The sequence below is a fragment of the Indicator indicator genome, chromosome 14, assembly GCF_027791375.1.
Source record: "Indicator indicator isolate 239-I01 chromosome 14, UM_Iind_1.1, whole genome shotgun sequence".
NCBI lineage: Eukaryota > Metazoa > Chordata > Aves > Piciformes > Indicatoridae > Indicator > Indicator indicator.
The window spans coordinates 1,190,418-1,208,842 of NC_072023.1; the positions used below are offsets into that span (position 1 = coordinate 1,190,418).

The window sequence follows — 18,425 nt, forward strand, 5'->3', positions numbered from 1 at the left end:
AATAAACTTCCTGAAAGGAGGCTGCAGTGAGGTGGGTTTTGGGCTCGTCTCCCTATTATCAGGAGATAGGATGAGAGGAAATGCCCTGAAATTGTGTCAGGGGAGGGTTAGGTTGGAGATGAGGATAAATTTCTTTGCTGTAAGAGTGGTCAGGGATTGGCACAGGCTGCCCAGGGAGGTGGTGGAGTCCCCAACCCTGGAGGTGTTCAGAACCCTGTGGCCATGGCACCTGGGGCCAGGGTTTAGTGTCCATGGTGGTGTTGGGTTGAAGGTTGGACTGGATGGTCTTAGGCCTTCTCCAGCCAAAACAATTCTGTGATTCCATGAGCCATCCACTTACTGAAATGTTTACATGGCTCAAACCTTCCACAGACAGTTCTAAAACTGCACCATTTCCACTGCAGAGCCAAATTTCAAGAAACATATCCCTGGGCCCTGCTTTATCCCACACCAACACCGGCAGGTTTGCATTTTTCCTGCATCTGACACATCATTTATCCGTGACTGGGGATAAGACTTCTGAAAGCTTGGACTCTGAAAAAGGCTCCTTCTGATCCTAAAAAGCACATTCACTTAGTTCTTGGCTAGAAGCACTTTGGCCTTTTTCCTAACACCGGCTGCACTGTACTGCTCATGGCTCTGAGATCATTCCCATGTGCCTGCTTAGCTAAGAGTAAGGTCCCCCTACCTAATCCCTGAGTGAGTCTGGCTCCTCACAGCATCCCTACAAACTCCCCCCAAAAAACCCTAAGTTTTGCTTTTAACTTCTTCCCTATAGCCGAGCTCTGGGAAGATGCTGCTCCTGCCGCAGCCCGGGGCCGGCTACGCGCCCTGCTGCCCCCCAGCCGGGAGCCTCCCGCCGAGGCTCCAGCAGCAGCACCCCGGCTCTCCCCCCGGTACGGCTGCCACAGCAGACACTGCGGCTGCCACAGCAGACATTGCCGCCACCCCACCGTACCCACCGCCCAGGCCCGCGCCCCAGCCCGCCCCGCCGAAGCCCTTCCCTTGTCCCAGCTTCGCCGCCCTGGGGGCCGCCGCCGCGGGGCCCCTCAGGCAGCGCTCGAGCTGAGGGTTTCAGTTCTGCTTCAGTGACAGCCGGGGCAGCGGCCGGACCGAGCCGAGCCGAGCCGAGCCGAGCCGCTGGTACCGCACTGCGGAGCAGGCGAGAGGAAGGATCAGGGCGGTGAAAACTGCGAGGGGAGAACCCCCTCAGCCCGTACTTACACCAGGGAGCTTGGGGACTACAGGGCGCGCCCCGGCGCCCGCGGAGCCTGCGCGGGCAGCACCATCTTTGTTGCAGGCAAGAAGGCTTCTCCGGAAGCCGTCGCCAGCGCCCTGCCGCGGGCCGGCCGAGGAAGGGCCCCGCTGAGGGGAGAGGGAGCCGCGGCTGCCATGTCAGCTGTGGGCAGCGCGGCGGGACGCCGCAGGGAAGGTGGGCCCGGGGATGGCTGTGGCGGTGGAGGGGTTTGTGCAGGGAGCCCTCGGCCGTGGGGGGCTGGCGGGAGAGCCCGGCTGCGGCGAGCTTCGCGGGCGGGCAAAGGGCGGCGAAGCTCGGGGAGGGCCGGCGGCAGCGCCCAGCCAGCCCGGGTGGAGAGAGGCCGCGGCGGGGCCACAGCTGAACGCTGCTGCGGGCAGGGGCTAGGAATGGGGGTCTCCACGGAGGAGGGGTCCCCACTGAGAGGGTCCCTTCCAGGGGGTTGGAGGACACGCTGCGTTCTCGGCATGTGCGGGGTGGGAAGGGTATTTTTTTAGCGATTGAAGGAGCTGTATCTGAAATTAAATTGGAACTGGCAAAAATGGTGTTTTTCTGATATTGTCGAATCACAGAATTGTTTCGATTGGAAGGGACCTTTAAGATCATCTTCCTTAGAAAGAGCTGATCTCGTTGCTTTCTAGGGATACTGGTTCCTGTTTGCAGGGATATGCTGCAGCAAACACCATCCAGCTGCTGCTATCACAGCATATCAAACACACAATAATATTCTTTTGAATACCATATATATGTTTAACTTTATTACTTTCATCTGAACAGCCTGAAAATGAAGAATCTTTCATAGATGAAAACCATTTAGTATAGTAAGATCCAGCCTGTGCCTACCACAGTGCTAGGCACGTTCTCCTTGGTTTATTCATCTGTTGAATACAAAACCATCTCTTTCACATCGTTTTGTCCAAATATTTGAAGCCAAAGTAAGGTAGAAGAGAGAAAATTCATAGAGGTACATAAAAACAGTGCAGTGTCATTTCCTAGCATATCATCAAAGAACTTTTTTTCCATCTTTACATCAGTGTGAGGTGGTTGGAGCAGTGTCAGGAATAGTGATGGAAAAAGAAAAGAAAGATCCTGCAGAGCTGGAAGATGCAGCCTTGAAGCTGCAGGCAACCACAGGTTGCTGGCTGTCGTCTGCTCCACTTGCTGCCGCCTGCCCTCTGCCAAAGGTGGTTGCTGCAGCTGCTGCTAGAAATGTTGCTACTGTGTGGATCCCATTGGTACAGTCAGTTTAGACTCCTTGTACAGATTTAAGGGTGTTTAGAAGATGTAAAAGGCATTTGGAAGATTTAAAGGTATTTGGAAGTCAGTTACGGAAACCTTTAAGTGCCTTTCCTAGGTAGAGTGCCCAGGAAATACTTAACGTTGGAAAATAGAACTGAAAGAAATGTTGGTAGAGCTCAGGTGCTTCAGCTGTTGTGTAGCTACAGGATTGTGCATAGAGATGCACACTTAGTCATGCTCAGAAAGTTTAGATCCTTTTGGTGTTTCATTTTGACTTTTGACAGCAAAGCTGAGAATTTATATGGACACAGAATGTAACCTCACAGTCTTAAAAGGCACAGTTTTTTATGCTGGATTTAAGAAATGTTGATATATATATATATATATATATAAAAATACATTTATCATGTGGCCAGCTTCTGCAGTGCTGCTGCTTATTTGGTGCTTTTAAAGCAGTATTTTAATTGGCATAATGCTTTTATTTCCAGGTAATAAATTTGATACAAGGAATTCTTTTTAAATAATTGATAAATAATATTTTATCTCTATGCACTTAGTGAGCCAAGGTAAATATTTTTTGTCTCAGGCACTACTAGGAACAGAGATAAAATACCCCATGGGTTGTTTCAGAGGGATGTATTAAGATATTTACTGTGACCTTGAGGACACTGCAAACCACACAAGCAAGTCACAGATTGCACTGGGTTGGAAGGGACCCTCAAAGGTCATCTTGTCCAACAACCTTGCAGTCAGCAGGGATAGTTCCAACTAGAGCAGGCTGCTCATGGACACATCAAGTCTGATCTTGAATGTCTCCAGGGATGGAGCCTCAACCACATCCCTAGGCAACCTGTTCCAGTGTCTCCCCACCCTCACTGTGCAGAACTCCCTCCTGATGTCCAACCTAACCCTGCCCTGCTCCAGTTTCAAACCATTGCCTCTCCTCCTACCCCCACAGCCCCTCCTGAACAGTCCCTCCCCAGCCTGCCTGTAGGTCCCCTTCAGATACTGAAATGCAGCTCTGAGGTCTCCCTGGAGCCTTCTCTTCTCTAGGCTGAGCAGCCCCAACTCTCCCAGCCTGTCCTAGTAGGAGAGGTGCAGTAACTAAGACAAGAAGCACGCTGCTGTTGTAGCCAAAGCACAGATGCAGTGCTTTTCAATGTTTATGTCACAGGTAGTTTGCAGTACAGGTTGTGAGAAAACATTTGTAAACAACCCAAACCAGCACCAGGGAGCAGAGGACACCACAAACCACCTCAATGATCTTCAGCACGGCACTGTGCAGCTACTGAAAGTTTCCTTTCTTGGCTTCTGTTTCTGATTGTTTGCTTTTTTTTGCCTTTTTTTTCCCTTCCCTTTTTCTTTTCAGTCCTGCTCTAAGGAAGTGAGTTGTATCTGGAATTAGTGACCAAGCTTGGAGACTTAAAATATCACATCATTGTCATCCTGACAGCTGCATTTAATTGCAGATAATATGCCTGTATTTTAAAATAGAAAACCAAGACAAGCAGTTACATCACTTGCATTCACTAGATCTTCTTTTGCCAGATGAGGCAATGAGGATTATTTATTTTATACTGTCCAAGAACATCTTAGAAAGTTAGCAAAACATATGGATACGCACAGAGCAACTCCAGATCCCACTGGAGCAAATGGAAGCTGTCCCACAGCCAGCTTTAGTCATGTCTTTGCTTCCAGCCTAAACAGAGATGCAAAGGAGAGCAGTGAGAGGAAACAGATAATGCTAGGAAGGAACAAGTTGACAGCAGAGGTCCAAGTCTGATAAAGGCAAAATCTGGTGATTCCTTTTCCCTTCCCATGTTCATGACTGTGCAAATCCGCTTGCAGAAGCTGGATGTGCTACTGGTGTTTTGGGCTCATCTTCAGTGACACTCCTCAGGTGCTGGTTATACTTTGCAGCTACAGAATGAGGATGTGCACAGGGAACACTTTTAAGTTGGAGAGAAGCCTTTAAAGTCTTCATTTCAGTTCTGTTTGGGTTCACCCCTGATTGAAGTTCTGCCAGTTCACGTTCAGCAGATGTTTAGGAGGCTGGTTCAGTACTACTCCAGTTTTAGGAACAGATATCTGTACATTATAGATATACATCTCTGAGCCAGTTTGGGTTCAGCTCAGCTCCCCACTAACTGCTCAAATCTCAAAGCTAACCTTGTCAGATTACAATAATATTTCCTAGGCTTTGTAGATCAAGAGCCCACCACCAATCCCATACATCACTCTCATCACTTTTGGACTTCAGACCTTGTTCTCTGTGGCTCTGAGGACTGGGAAATCACCGGTGCTTGGCAGGCCACACTTCTGAGGGCTGCTGAATTCAGGGGAGCAAGCTAAAGCCTGTGGGAACCAAGCTAAGCAGCACCTCTTTTGACAATGCTTTTCTCTTTACATGTGAGTTCTACCAGGTCTGAATACTAATTTTTAGATTTACCATAGACCTTTTTTTTAAAGCTCACTTCAAAGTCTCAAATCTTTTCAGAGACTTTGTAGATGCATAATGAGATTTTAAAAGGGAAAAAAAAAAGCTTTTGAGAGGATGCTTTATGTTGGAGTCATTATTATATACTAGCAGTTTCTTTTGCTTCTGCAGACTAATTTGTTTCTGCTGATAACAAGAGCCCAAATGTGGCTTTAAAAGTAGTGCAAGCAGATTTAATCTATTAGGCCTATGCTGTTTTCAATTGTCTGGAGGACAGCATTCCAACTTTAAGGACAAAAGAAAAATATGAGCCTCTAGATCTGTTTATTAAAAACACATCTAATTGGTTAAATCTCTCACAAAACCTCTGAAATGAAGATTGAGGGGAAGGAAAGAAACATCTCTTCTATGTTTGTCAAGAAAGGAGAGCACAGAAAACATTCCTAAATATGATGTATCTCAAAAACGCTGTTAAAATATCTCAGGGGGGGCCAAGCTTGGTGGCCTGAAAACCAGATTGAAATTTTGCAAGCCATTGCCATCCACTGCTATCACTTCCCTTCCTCCCTCACCTCTGCCTCCTCACCCTAGTCTCCACTGCATTTCCCTTGGCAAGAGGGTGACCCTCCCTAATGCTAATATCCAGGTCTCCTGTGCCAGCCACCAAAACCCAGGCTGATGCCAAGGAAGGGAAAAAAGTACCCAGTGGAGGTTGGGTGTGCTGGTAGGGTCTGAGGTTACTGGGGGATATCGCTCCTCAGGTAGGACAGTGACATTTTTGTTACACCCAAACTGATTCTTTATTGCTGCTGAGAGGAAAAAAAAACAAACAATGGGCAGGACTGAAGTGCATCACTGAAAAGGGTCACCCCCGGACTGCTGCTGAGATGATTCTGATACTTCACAACTTCCCTTTTGTTGAAATAAACAAGGCTTTAAATTAAAAGCAGTTCAAAGACAGCAATGAATAGAAAAATGTAGGTGGCACATCAGGAATGGCCTTAAAATTATCCTTCCATTAAAAGGCATGTCCAGCATGTAGGTAGAATATAGCGCACAAAGCTTCAAACCATCCTAAACCATGGGGTTTGAGGTGACTCTGGAGTGTTTACACATTTGTTTCAATAAGAAAAAGTGTTTATGAACAATTAATTAAGTCTTAATGCTCACCACTGTGATACAAGTAATCTCCAGAATAAAAGTTGAATGCAGAATAGTTCTAAGAAGCAGGCATCAAATGTGAAACGTCTGTATTTGTTCCAGAAAACAAAAGAAAAAGAACAGAAAAGAAATGGGAGGGGAGAGGAGAGAGAAAGAAAGGATAAGGGAAAAGGTGAAATACAGGGACTGTTTTTTAATTAAAAAATGAAAAAAAGGGGGAAAAAAGGAAAAAGGGGAAAAAAGGGAAATAAAAGAAGAACAAAGGGGTGGGAAAGGGAGGGAAAAGGAAGAAAAAAGAAAAAGGAAAAAGAAAAAATGACCAAAAAAGGGGGGAGAAAGAAAAAAGGAAAATAAAGGGAAAAGGAAAAGGGAGGGGGGGGTGGGAAGGAGAAAGGGAAAACAAAAGGAAAAGGGGGGGGGGAAGGAAAAGGGAAAAGGAAATAAAGGGGGGGGAAGAGAAAAGGAAAAAAGGGAAAAAAAGCAAAAAAAAAGGAAAAAAGGGGGAAAGGAGGGAAAACAAAAAGAAAAAAAAGGGGGGAAAGGGGGAAAAAAAGGGGGGGGAAAGGGGGAAAAAAAGAATCTCTGCAGTGAATTTATAATAAAAGACCTACAATTCATGTTTGCAAAATGTGATTCAGTATTTCTCATCGTTTTTAGTCCTTTAAATATATGAATTAATTTAGTTCTGCTTTTAAAGCTTAATTGAGAGATGCTTTGAGGAGATGAAATACTGCAAACTTCCTGCATATTTATTCCAGGCTTAGGAAACCTTTTTTTTTTTTTTTTAATGCTAAGCAGCTCTTTTTAATAATGTGAGAACAAAGCAAATTCACAAATTAGCCTGAAAAAAAATCAAATGAAGAAGAAGAATTTAAGTATCGAGCCTGAACCCTTTTCCCCACAGTAACTTTAGTCTGCAAATGGCAGCCTATAAACTGTATAGATGAAGGGCTGGAAGGTTGGGTTTGCTTAGGAGGAGAAGACCCTTGAGATCACCAGGTCCAACCATTAACCCTCCTCTACTGAGTTTACCACTGAACCATATTGCTAAGCACCACATTGAAACAACCTTTAAACACCTCCAGGGACAGTGACTCCAGCACCTCCCCAGGCAGCCTGTTCCAAAGCTTTGTCTGCTCTCTCAGTGAAAAAAAGGTTCCCAACCCCTAAACCTACCCTGGTGCAGGTTGAGGTCATTCCTTTGTGGCAGTGCAATCTCAGGGTGCTGCTCGGAGAGGAGCAGGAAATGGTTTTGTTTGGAAGGCAACTTAAAATCATCTAGATCCATCCCCCTGCCCTGGGCAGGGACACCTCCCACTAAACCCTGAGAACCACCGAGCCTGGGTGCCAAGATTGAGCTAGGCAGATCCTGCTTCCAGGGGGAAAACCTAAAGAGATGCAATTATACTGTAACAGAGCCTTTTGAAAAGGTGTTGCCCAGTTTTCCACTGTCAGTCTTGCAACTTGTTTCTGATGTAACCGTTGTTACCAAACCTGACCCAAATAACCCCAATAAAGTTAAACAAGAAGAATTTGCACTGGGCTTGGAGTCTTTTTCCACATCGAACGTGCATCTGCATTTCCTATTTGCTCACCAAATTGCAGTCCTCAGCTGGGAAACATCAATTATGGAACAATTTGACTTAAAAGAAAAGAAAAGGATTCACTTACATAAACCCTGCCTGCCACTGAAACAAAAATGAAGGCAGGAACATGGAATTTGAGGGATTTGAAGTTTATTTTATTCTTTGCAGCACTCAGCACTGAACTTTCCTGGGTATTAGCTGTTGGAACTTTTTCCCATCAAATGCCAGCTCATTCTTTATGCTATTAGAAATAGGGTTTGCTCCTGCATTTTATTCCTCCTTAGTAGCAGAGAAAGTTATTAATATTTCATCTTTCAGTTCCTGAGGAATTAGTGGTTCCTGCTCTGGAGGAAAACAAAACAAAACACAGGTGCAGTGGTTTGTTGTTGTTTTGTTGTTTTTTTTTCCCAATGGTGTTTAAGCAGAAAGAGGTCCACGATTTACCTCACACTGTGATTATGGTAATAGTGTTTTAACACTTCCCTAGATTTCCTGAGGCACTGGCAGATGACCTGACTAATAAAGCCCACCCCCGACAACCCTGGGACCAGAACAGGCTGATTTTGCTATAATTTTATTTCCAGAGTTTCTTTGTATGTGGTTTCAAACTGCTGATCCTAGTTAATTTCCTGGACCTTTAAGCTCTACTCATGCACCTTTCAGCTTTGTGCTAGCCCTGATGGGTAGTTGTTGGGCACACCTTGTGAGAAGTACCACCTCTCACAGGAGCCACTGGGTTTGCCATGTTCTTTCCCTTTAGTCCCTTCTCAGACACCAAAAGCTGGATAGGAAAATCCCTCCTCAGCTAGCAGAACAGCTTCTCTGCTTTCCTGACAGCTGTGTTTCCCTGGCTCATAGCATGCCCTCTGCGTAGGACAGCAGATAAAGGACTAGCGATGGTCAGCACCAATGCCCTCCATAGCAGCACCAACCCTGCCTCCCAGTTTCTTTTGAGTGATCTTCAGCCTGTTGTAGAAATTAGACCAGTTCAGCAAACCACCATGCTGAGCTGTTATATATCAAAGGAATGTTGGTTCCAGGCATTTTCAGTCAATTCTGAGACCTGCTGAAGCTAAAGAAGTGGTTTTCAGGAGCTACCAAAGGAGCTTCTCATCCTCGCTTCCTTTGTGCACACAGCACTAAGCAGCTGAGACCTTTCCAGTAATTTCCAGTTATTCTATTTGGAAATGTTATCGTTTATGCACTAAAAGTTTCCTTTATAGTTTAAGTACTAAAAGTTTCTTTTCCTTGTATAGCTTTTTGTGCTGGTTTGAGCTTTAACCAGAGTCTAAAAGCCCAAACGGTAACAGATTGAGATTCCTCCCCCCCTCCCTTTCCTGGTAAGGTAAAACAAAAGCAGGTAGGGGAAAGGAGAGGTAAATTCACTAAAGAAATGGTCTGGAATCGATTTGGAAGTAAAAGAGGTAATTTTTTAACAAAATATATATACAGCAATAACAGGGAGAGTTTACAAAGGTACAGGATAAGGATAAATAGGAAAATACACAGAACCAAGCCCAGATGGCCTTGTATTCCCTGGGTGTAAGTGGATTCAGTTCTTTAGAAAGCATGGATGCAGCTTGGAAAATAGGCCTCCAGCATGTGGTTGATGCAGGAGGCAGGAGCAGTAGATGACCTCTCTAGAAAGAAGAGTTCAGATGTGTCTCTCCTTAAATAGGCTTTGCTGAACAGGAAAGAGGAGCACCTTTGACCCTGGGGACCCCTCCTCCTGGGAGGGAGAAAACCAAGTCTCTCTCTGTCCACCTGGATCAGGTTTCTTTTGTCCACCTGGGGCTGGGTTCCTTTTTCAGCTCCCATCAAGGATGGGTGTAACCCAGCACACTTTTATAAAAAACCTAATCAACAGAAAAGTTTCCTATTGAGAATCAATAAAGGAGCTGTTTAGAATCTCTCAAGCCATTGCTTCCTCTTAAGAGTCAAGATGATGCTTGGAATGATTTTAATGACAGCAAAGCCAGCAGAAGTTTCATTTTATTTGATCTGAAATGACTGTTAAGACACAACACCCTCATCTGAAGGTAGCTCACCCCATTTCCACCATGTGTTTTGGCTGAAGGAGAACAAAGCCCTCACACCACTTCACCTAACTTTCTGCTAGTTTTGAAGGAAAAATCCATAGGAATTTTGTCAGGAATACAAGAAGAGGCTCTTGAATAGGGCATGTAATTAAATTAAGTTTTCCTATGCTATTTAACAAGGTGATTTACCTCCAGGAACACTTTGCTAGCACATGAGAGATGATTAAGACACAGCAACTCAGGCAACTGCAGAACTCCCTATCATGTAGATTCTGTTTCCCTGAGAAGGGAAGACTTTAAAAGAGTCTCAGATTCCAAGGCTCCACAGTTTTTAGTGAGGAGCAAGTTCTGGATTGTTTTCAGATACAAAAACTAAGCCACTCTGCCCCCATCTCCTAGTGAACAATTTTTCCTTCTTGCTAATAATTACATATTGTTTACCTAGAATGTGGTTACATAAAATATAATTAGGACAATGCTGAGGAGATCAGATTAAAATAAAATTACTCCTAATGCAATGGCTACAGCTGCTTGGTTACATTCCCACTCTACCCACCTATGCTGGACTTGAAACATTCTCTGTCTCTGGTGATGATACCAGCAGCAGGGCAATGCCCATACAGCCAAAAATGGAGCCAGAGTTCATATTCCTGCTCGGCTTAGTGCTAAATTAATACAACCACCAATCCCATTTTCATATTTCATCTTGCAGCTATTTTTTTCCCCCAAGCATCACCGTTTACTATTGTAAGATTCTCAGCTTTCCTTTAATTAAAATGAAGGCTTTCAGCAAATAATATTCCAGGTATCAGCTGGAAAAAACCCCAAATCTGAAACCTCAAAACTGAAAAATAAAACAAACACATGGGATAAAAAAAAAAAAAAATTAAAGGTTTAGGATTAAAAGACCTTATCATGATGTTTGGTTGACTCATGGGCACTGAACCTGTGAAACTGGCTTCACTGAGCACCCTGCAGTAGCAATTCAAGATGACATATGTCAGTTAGAAGTCATTTAGTGGAATCTGAAGGACTGGCAATTAAAAGGCTACTGCTGCAAAGAAGCCACAACAACATCCATAAAGTAATAAAATAAAGTAAAATAAAATAAAATAAAAGTAAAACAAAACAAAGTAAAACAAAATAAAAATAAAATAATAAAATAATAAAATAACCTAAAATAAAATAAAATAAAATAAAATTTAAAAAAATAGCACTGGAACTTTAAGGGGGGGGAGGAAGTTTGGACAACGTCATTGTGCCTGAAAATTGACAAGGTCTGCATGCAAAAGTTTTGCAGCACTGTAATCTAACCAAGTGCTATCCTTGGAATTTTTGGTAGCAGAAGTCACTCCTCCATGCTGCATCAGGATGCAGCCCAGCTTTCAGCGAGCTCTAGTGTGGTTTAGTTTTACTAGAGCAAGGCATCAGCCCTGGGGCTGGCATCCTAATGAGGACAAGAACTGTGTTTCCATACAAAGAGGACTAGTTCCCCCTCCAGTCTGTTCAAAACATCGTTCACTGCTTCAAGCACACCAGAGCTGCAGGCCCTACTCCTCCTCACGGTAGCCAGGACACATGGCTCAGCGTTAGGTCAGCACAATCAGTGTTCGGTGACTTCATGCCACATCACAGCAACTGCTTCTGATCATTTGCAACAATCACTTTTCACTTCACTAGCACCCCTCCTTTTCAGCCTGTCATTTGCTCCTGTGCTTTGGAGAACCACCAACAGAAAACTAAAAAGACCACCAACAGAAAGAGCTGCCCTGCAATTGCCCTGTGTTGTTCCGCAGAGCTTGGCTCTGCCCTGAGGTCTATTTGGCCTCCAACAGTAGGCTGCTGGCAGTGAGTCATAAATCATTTCTTGTGTGTACCACATGGTTGTCCATTGCACCCCAAAGCTCTTATCCTCTCAGCCTGCTTGTTCCAGCACTGGTATTTGTGATTTTACAACCCTAGGACAGGGGCTAGCCCAGAGGGAACATATCTTAAAGGACCTTGGTGTAAGATGTTTGCCACCAAGATCCCAAGTGGATCACAGCTAAGTATCACCGAGGCTAAAACCGCCCAGAAGCAGCAGCTTGGAGCACTTTTTACTGCCATACAGCAGCTGTCTCACCTCAAGGTAGAGCTAAGCAACAACTGTGAGAGAACATTGATCAGAACAGATACAGATCTTTCATGGGCACTGCTTGCCAGGAAAGGTCCCCAGCATCAGAATGGCAGATCCTAGCAAGACAGAGTGACAAGCACAGAAGAACTGTGTGATTACAGCATGTACCTGGAATACAAGAGTGCTCCTGGCATGGGAACTGGAGCTTCAACAACCTGCTATATACTGGCAAGGCATGGAGACAGTTTACATCAGAAAAGCTTTTGTTTGGTTTTTCAGCAGAAAACTCCTTCCATTGCTATACTAAATCCTGCATTAAAAATGGGAAGAAAGAATTGAAGCTGTGGAGGAGGTGGAAGGAAAGCCACATTTGGCACAGAGAGGATCAAACATTTGCCCTTCCAAGCGACCATCTCCTCTGCCTTGGGTTCTTGGTGTCCTCCTTGTCTCAAAAGTCAGTGTCCCAGAGACTGGGAGAAGGGACAGAACATCTTCACACTACTACAGAGCAGACAAGTCACAAGGAAAACGAGAAGAAAATTGCACGTTGCTTTTACTTCAGCCTGGGCAGGGCTGGATTACAGCAAGTCTTGACATCTCTTGTTCAAACGTTGGTCTGTTTGCTTTAATGCAAAAGCGAGCTAAGGAGAGAGTTAAATCTCTGAAATTGTTGACTAAGGATGAACCTCTGTCCTTGTTTGTCTTTGCTGCTCTCCTGTTACTCTCCACCCTGAATACTTCTTCTATTAAATACTTTATGTTTAGTCTGAGGAACAGGTATTGAGGGCCTTAGTCCCTTATTGTCATTCAGAAGACTGCTGTAAGAGGAAAAGCAATGCCCTAATAATGCCCAAATACAGGAATTCAGCAGGTAGCCTCTAAATCACTAATCTGAACATAATCCAGATACACCTTTGGGCAGCACTACAAAGGCAAAGCCTCACAAAGTGTGTTCATCCTCACTGATGCACCTGCATTTACTTGAGTATTAGCTGGGAAATGCTCTCTGTTTCCTGAACAGCAGCAAATCCATACATACAACAACTGGCAGAGTGTTGTGCAATTTGACTTACTTTATTGAGTAATAGTCTGATAGCTACAATGGTGAATTAGAGGAAAAGAAAACCAAAAATCTTCCACAAACAAATACCCCAAAACAACAAAACAAAAAGAAACAAAACCCCCAAATGAAACAAAACAAAAACCCACCAAAACCCAAAGTGAAATGAAACAACCAAAACCCAACCAAAATGAAACAAAACAACCAAACAAAACCCAAAATGAAACAAAACAACCAAACAAATCCAAAATGAAACAAAACAACCAAAACAATCAAAACCCAAAATGAAATAAAACAACCAAAACAATCAAAACCCTAAATGAAACAAAACAACCAAACAAAACCCAAAATGAAACAAAACAACCAAAACCCCTCAAATTATATTTCCCCACATGCTGGGAAAGAAGCTGAAGAAAAACATTCTACACTGTAGAAGACAGCTGTTAACTGCTGATATCCATGTTTTGACATTGGAACTGTCTGCAGAGTAACAGCCCTAAAAGCCTCAAGCAAAAGAGGCTGAAATAGTAATAACATGGATATATCACCACTGGGAAGATGCTAAGGTGTTAAAGACTCTGGGATACCAATCTGGTATAATCAGCAACATACTGGGTTGTGGCATTTCTCCTTAAGGTCAGCTTTTAGAGAACTTGGGGAAAAAAATCAAAAAGAAAACCAAAAAATGTTTTCAACTGATTACTTACAGTACTCCTTTGCTTGCAGAAAAGCACAAGAATTATATTTCAATAAAAACTGAATAAATGTTTGTCTTTTTTTTTTTGACTGGATTTGATTAGTTGCATAACTCTGGCAAGATTATCACAGTGTGATCCAGTTAAGCTTTCAGCGTTATAGGAACACCAGCACCAAATTAATCTTAGAATCAGACAACTGAGAAACTTAAGAGACTCTCATACACATCTGAGCAGTTCTGCAGTCTCCCCCTGTCCCACCATTTAGCATTGGATAGTTAGTGCAGGATGTGATGCCATCGACAAAGAAACGCAGTCTGGACAGCTTCCTGGCTTCTTTCTCCTTGAAGAATAAGAATGCCACCTTATTGAACCCCCAAGCATGCAAGCTGGGATTATTCTACATAAAGTCTCCCTTTGTAGCATCTGAAATAAGAAAAACTTTCCCCCAGAACTGCCACTGTTTTGATAGTGAATTCCATGCTGAGTTGTACGACTCAGTTCTTTGGTCGATTTTAAGAGTTGCATTTAAATGCTCCTCTCCATCACAGGCATTGAGACAAGCCATTTATACCTGGTACTGATACTCTCTCAAGTACTCTTTTAGTCTTGTTGGTAACGGCAGCTCCCAGATCTGATTTGTACATTTGTTGATAGTTATTCTGCAGCGGTGTTGCAGAGACGGAGCAGATATATAAAGAGGTTTGTTCAAGTAAAGATGAACTGTTCCGTTTGAAGGTGTTTCAGTTCTGTCCTTGCACATGAGAACATAGTACTCAATCAAATGCACGACGCTGTTGAATTGTTTCAGTCTAGATCTGACACAAGTGATTGAGTCCAATCTAAACTTGCCATCTTGGTATTCTATCCGTAGGTTGGTCGGTCCTGCTGATGTTTTTACCGAAATAGTCAGCAAATACTCTGAATGTGAACTATCCCTAACCAAGAAGGTCCCTTCGGGGGCATCCTGTAACCTTTCTTTGGCTTCAGCAACAGTCATGCTGCCCCAGTACCATCCTGTTAAAAGAGGAGAGAAAGATGGGGGGGTTGTTTATTCCCGTTTGTTTAAAAAGCTGCTCTTTGGCCAACAGATTTGTAATAAGCCATTGCCTTTTGTTATTTGAAAGCTGAAGTCGTGCAGGCACTGTAAATTATTATTTCCTACTTAAATTAATTTGCTTTACAATGCGGCTCGTTCTGGCAGAACCTTGCAAGGTACTCTTTGCGTTCACATCCACACAGACACACGCAGGAAATTTCCTGCGGCGCCCTGCGGGGCTGGCGCCGAAGGCAGCGACCCCACGGGACGCGTCCCGCGGCTCCGCGCTGCGCACACGGTAGGGCCGGGGCTGCGTCCGCAAGGCGCCGCTGGCAGCCGCTTTCGGTAAGCCTCTCGCAGGCTGCTGCTGAAGGGAGCCTTGCCAAGCAATCGGCAGGAAAACAACTCCGGCAGCGCAGCTGCGGTGCCAGCGGGAAGGCGAAGGAAGACACAAGCCCTTCCCTCCGCCGGCGAGCGGAGCGCAGGTACGCGGGGCCATGAGGGATGCGGCACCGCGGACGCCTCGACCGGCGGCAGCGCCCGGCCGGCGATCCCGGGCTGCCACCGGGGTGCGGCGCTGCCGGCGCAGGCGGTACTTTCGCTTCGGCCGCCGCCGCCCCTCGCCGCCGCGACCCCGCAGCGCCGGGCGGCGACGGCAAGTGTCTCCCGCTTCCTCTCCCCCCTCCCAGGACCCCGGCGCGGCGAGTGGCGGCGAGCAGGGCATGCTGGCGAGCGCCGCCGCCCCGGGCGCTCCCCGTTTCCCTGCCGGCCGCCCGGGCTTACCTGCCCGCCGCAGCTCCTCCATGGCCTCGGCCAGCGGCACCGCCTCACGGGACTCCTCGGCAGCAGGCGGCGCTGCCCCGGGGTGCCCCCAGCGCGCCCGGGAGCCTTCCGCGCTTTCCAGGGACCCGGTGGAGCGCAGTGTCATGGAGGGCGGCGGCGGCGGGCCCGGCCCCGTTCGCACGCAGGTCGGGGGCTGCCCGCTGGGAGAGGGCTCCGATTCGCCGCCGCCGCGGCGCTCACCGTCGCGCTGGGTTCATGGCCCCGGCCCGAGCGCAGCCTGCAAGAGGAGAGAGAGAGAGTGGTTAGCGCCGAACCCCAGGAGAGGCGCTCCCGGCGCAGCCCCGTGCGGTTCTGGCGCTCCCGCTTCGGAACTTCCCGGCATCCAGAGGAGGGAGCCGAGGCGAGAGATCACCTCCCGGCGGAGAGAGGGAGGGAGGGACATCACCTCCCGGCGGGAAGAGAGAGAGAGAGGGAGGGAGGGACATCTCCTCCCCTCGCCGCCCAGCCCGTCCCCGGCTCCTCTCCGCCGGGGGCGAAGCAGAGACAGCGCTCCGCCAAGGTGATCTCGCTTTATCACAAGGGCAAGCCCATTGATGCGCCGCTCCCTCGGCCGGGGTAGCCAAACCCTGGCCGGCAGCGCTGGGGAGAGTGCGTTTGGGAGGGGTCAGGTCGTAGGGGGCACAGCCGAGCACGTAAAGGTATGGGGAGCGGGGGGGAGTAACCAAGGAGCGAGGCAGGTCCTGGGCCGCACGCTGCAGCGCGTACGAACGGCCCGGCACGCCTTGCCTTTCAGTAAGGTCATATGCGAAGTCGTACCTCTAGGAAAGGGAGCCCGGCCCACGGCAGGCTCTCGGAGTGGGAACGAACCTCCCCTGGGCAGCGGCGTGACCGACCGGCTGCGGGGAGTGTGCGCAGGCAGCGCCGGCTCCCGGGGCTCGCCGGCCTCTTGGGTGCAGAAAGGGGCAGCGCCGTGAAGGGCGCGATATATTTAGCGCGGGGCAGGAAATGTGCATTTCCCGTTCCATTAAATGCTGATATTGTAAAAAAAAAAAAAAAAAAAAAAAAAAAAAAGAGAGAAAAAAAAAAAGAGAATCTTTCAGCTTGGCTGAAACGAACAGGAGGGACGAAAGGAGCTTCTTCGCTGTCACGCCGGGAGCGACATGAAGCCGAGCAGCACTAGAGAGGGGGAGCCCAGATGGACGGGCGCGGGGTGAAGGAGGTTCTCACCGGGAAGATAAGGACCCCCCCAGCCTGTGCTGGCGAACCGGGCAGAGTCCAGGTGTGCGTTCTGCCGCGGCGGCTGCTCCCGTCGCAAGTTACGCGGTGGAGTCGAAAACTTTTCCAAATTAAACTTTAGCGGCAGCTGATAGGTCGCTCTGTCGGGTTTCTATCGCAATACAGGCAGCCACACAGGCGGCTACCCCCAAGCAAAGCCCAGCCCCGCGCCGGCTGCCGACTCGGGGACCGGGCGCAGGTGCGCCTGCCAGCGGAGCGGCTCCGGGCGCGGGGCCGCCGAGCGCCAAGCCCCAAGCGCAGGTGGAATGCGCCGGCCGCGGCTGCCCGGGCGCGACTCCTTGTGAAGAAGGGGAAACGCCGAAAGAAGCGCCTGGCCGCCGAGGGCTGCCGCCCGCCGGAGCTTGGCGGGGGACGGGAGGGTTTGCGAGGCGGTGGTAGTTATTAGCTGCGGCGGGGAGTCCTGTGGCAGGGACAGGGAACGCCCCAGCAGCCTGCCTCCGGCTTCGGCGGAGCCTTCATCCCGTCTAGCAGCAGCTCTGTCCCGGGAGTAGGGAGCCAGGCTCCCTGTTCTCGAGGAGCTGCAGGGCACCGGGCGCAGGGGAGGGAGGGAGAACGACGCCGGGACTCACCCAGGCTCGGCGGAACGGGGCTAGGGGCCGCCGCCTGAGGGTGGGGGCAGTCAGGTTGTTCGCGCTCCTGGCGGCGTTGAGGGGCCGAAGGGGCCACAGCAGCAGCCAGCGCCGGTGCCGTGTGCGGGCAGGCAGGCTGCCGCTGCCGAAGGAGGATAGTGCTCCTGGGAAACAACACCCTCCGCTCCCTCCCTCTTCCCAGCGCGGGCGGTCTGTTCGCCTTTGATTGCGAGGCGAGGGCATCCTGCCCCCACCGCTCCCCCTTCCCGAGATGGCTACATACAAAGGCTGCTTTCCAGGAACTTTCCAGGAACCGCATCATGTGACAGGACCCGCTCCGGCGCCTCCACCGCGATCGCGGCCAGCCGGGGCCGCCGCACCGAGCCGCCGCCCCTGTCACGCCGGGGCAGCGCTCGCCTAACCCTTCCCCCGGGTCGGGCCCACCCGCCCCTTCTCCTCCTCCCCCCCCTTCTCCTCCTCCCCCCCCACGCCCGCCGGGCCGCGGGCAGCAGCAGGTCAGTGGCCGAGGCCGCTGAGGGACCGGCGCGCGGGCGGCCGCTGGAGCGCGCCGCCCCGCGAGGCACGGCCCCGCCGGCAGAGGCTCCAACGGCTGCCCGCGCGCGGGCCGCGCGGCACCTCCTGAGGTAAGCGCGGGAGCGCGGCCCCCCCCCTCCTTTTCCTCCCTCTCCGACCTCCTTCTCCACCGCAGAATGAGGGCAAGGAGGTGCTCGGCCTGTCCGGCGCCGGCAGCCGTGGGCACCTGAATGCGGCAACGGAGTCCGCCCTCCTGGCCGGGAGCGCGTCAGAGGCCGGTGCCAGGAGCTCTGGTGCCAGGGACTTTGCGGCGGGCGAAACTCCTGGGACACCCCACCCTGGTCTCCACCCCCCCATTTCTCCCTCGGGCTCTAAACACCTCGTTGCTACAAACAGCCATTACCCGCCGATGCGCGCGCCGATCCTCTCCCCCCACACTCCCCGAGCCCTCCGATTTTTTAGGGATTTTTCTTCTTTTTTATTATTTATTTATTTATTAGTAACCCCGAAGCTGGTTTTCAGCGTAAAGATTGATCGCGCCGCGGGTGCTGCTCGATAACCAATCACCTTCCGACGCTACCCGGTCGGCCTCTGCCGACTGTAGAACGAGGAGGAA

General features: G+C 48.8%; 1 protein-coding gene across 1 annotated transcript; it reads right to left on the reverse strand.

The window, feature by feature from the left end:
- Positions 1–14,156: 14,156 nt before the first annotated feature.
- On the reverse strand, positions 14,157–15,555 carry SOCS2 (suppressor of cytokine signaling 2). The gene is made up of 2 exons (XM_054386984.1): positions 15,411–15,555; positions 14,157–14,605 (listed from the first exon to the last, which is right to left on the reverse strand). Exons 1-2 carry the CDS (start codon positions 15,553–15,555, stop codon positions 14,157–14,159), a joined length of 594 nt encoding a protein of 197 aa, XP_054242959.1.
- Positions 15,556–18,425: the final 2,870 nt, after the last annotated feature.

Excerpts from the sequence above, each read along its gene's own strand:
- SOCS2 (XM_054386984.1), bottom strand. The coding sequence starts at position 15,555 with ATGACACTGCGCTCCACCGGGTCCCTGGAAAGCGCGGAAGGCTCCCGG. Across the intron at positions 14,606-15,410 it reads GGAGGAGCTGCGGCGGGCAG|GATGGTACTGGGGCAGCATG; the intron begins GTAAGCCCGGGC and ends CTCTTTTAACAG.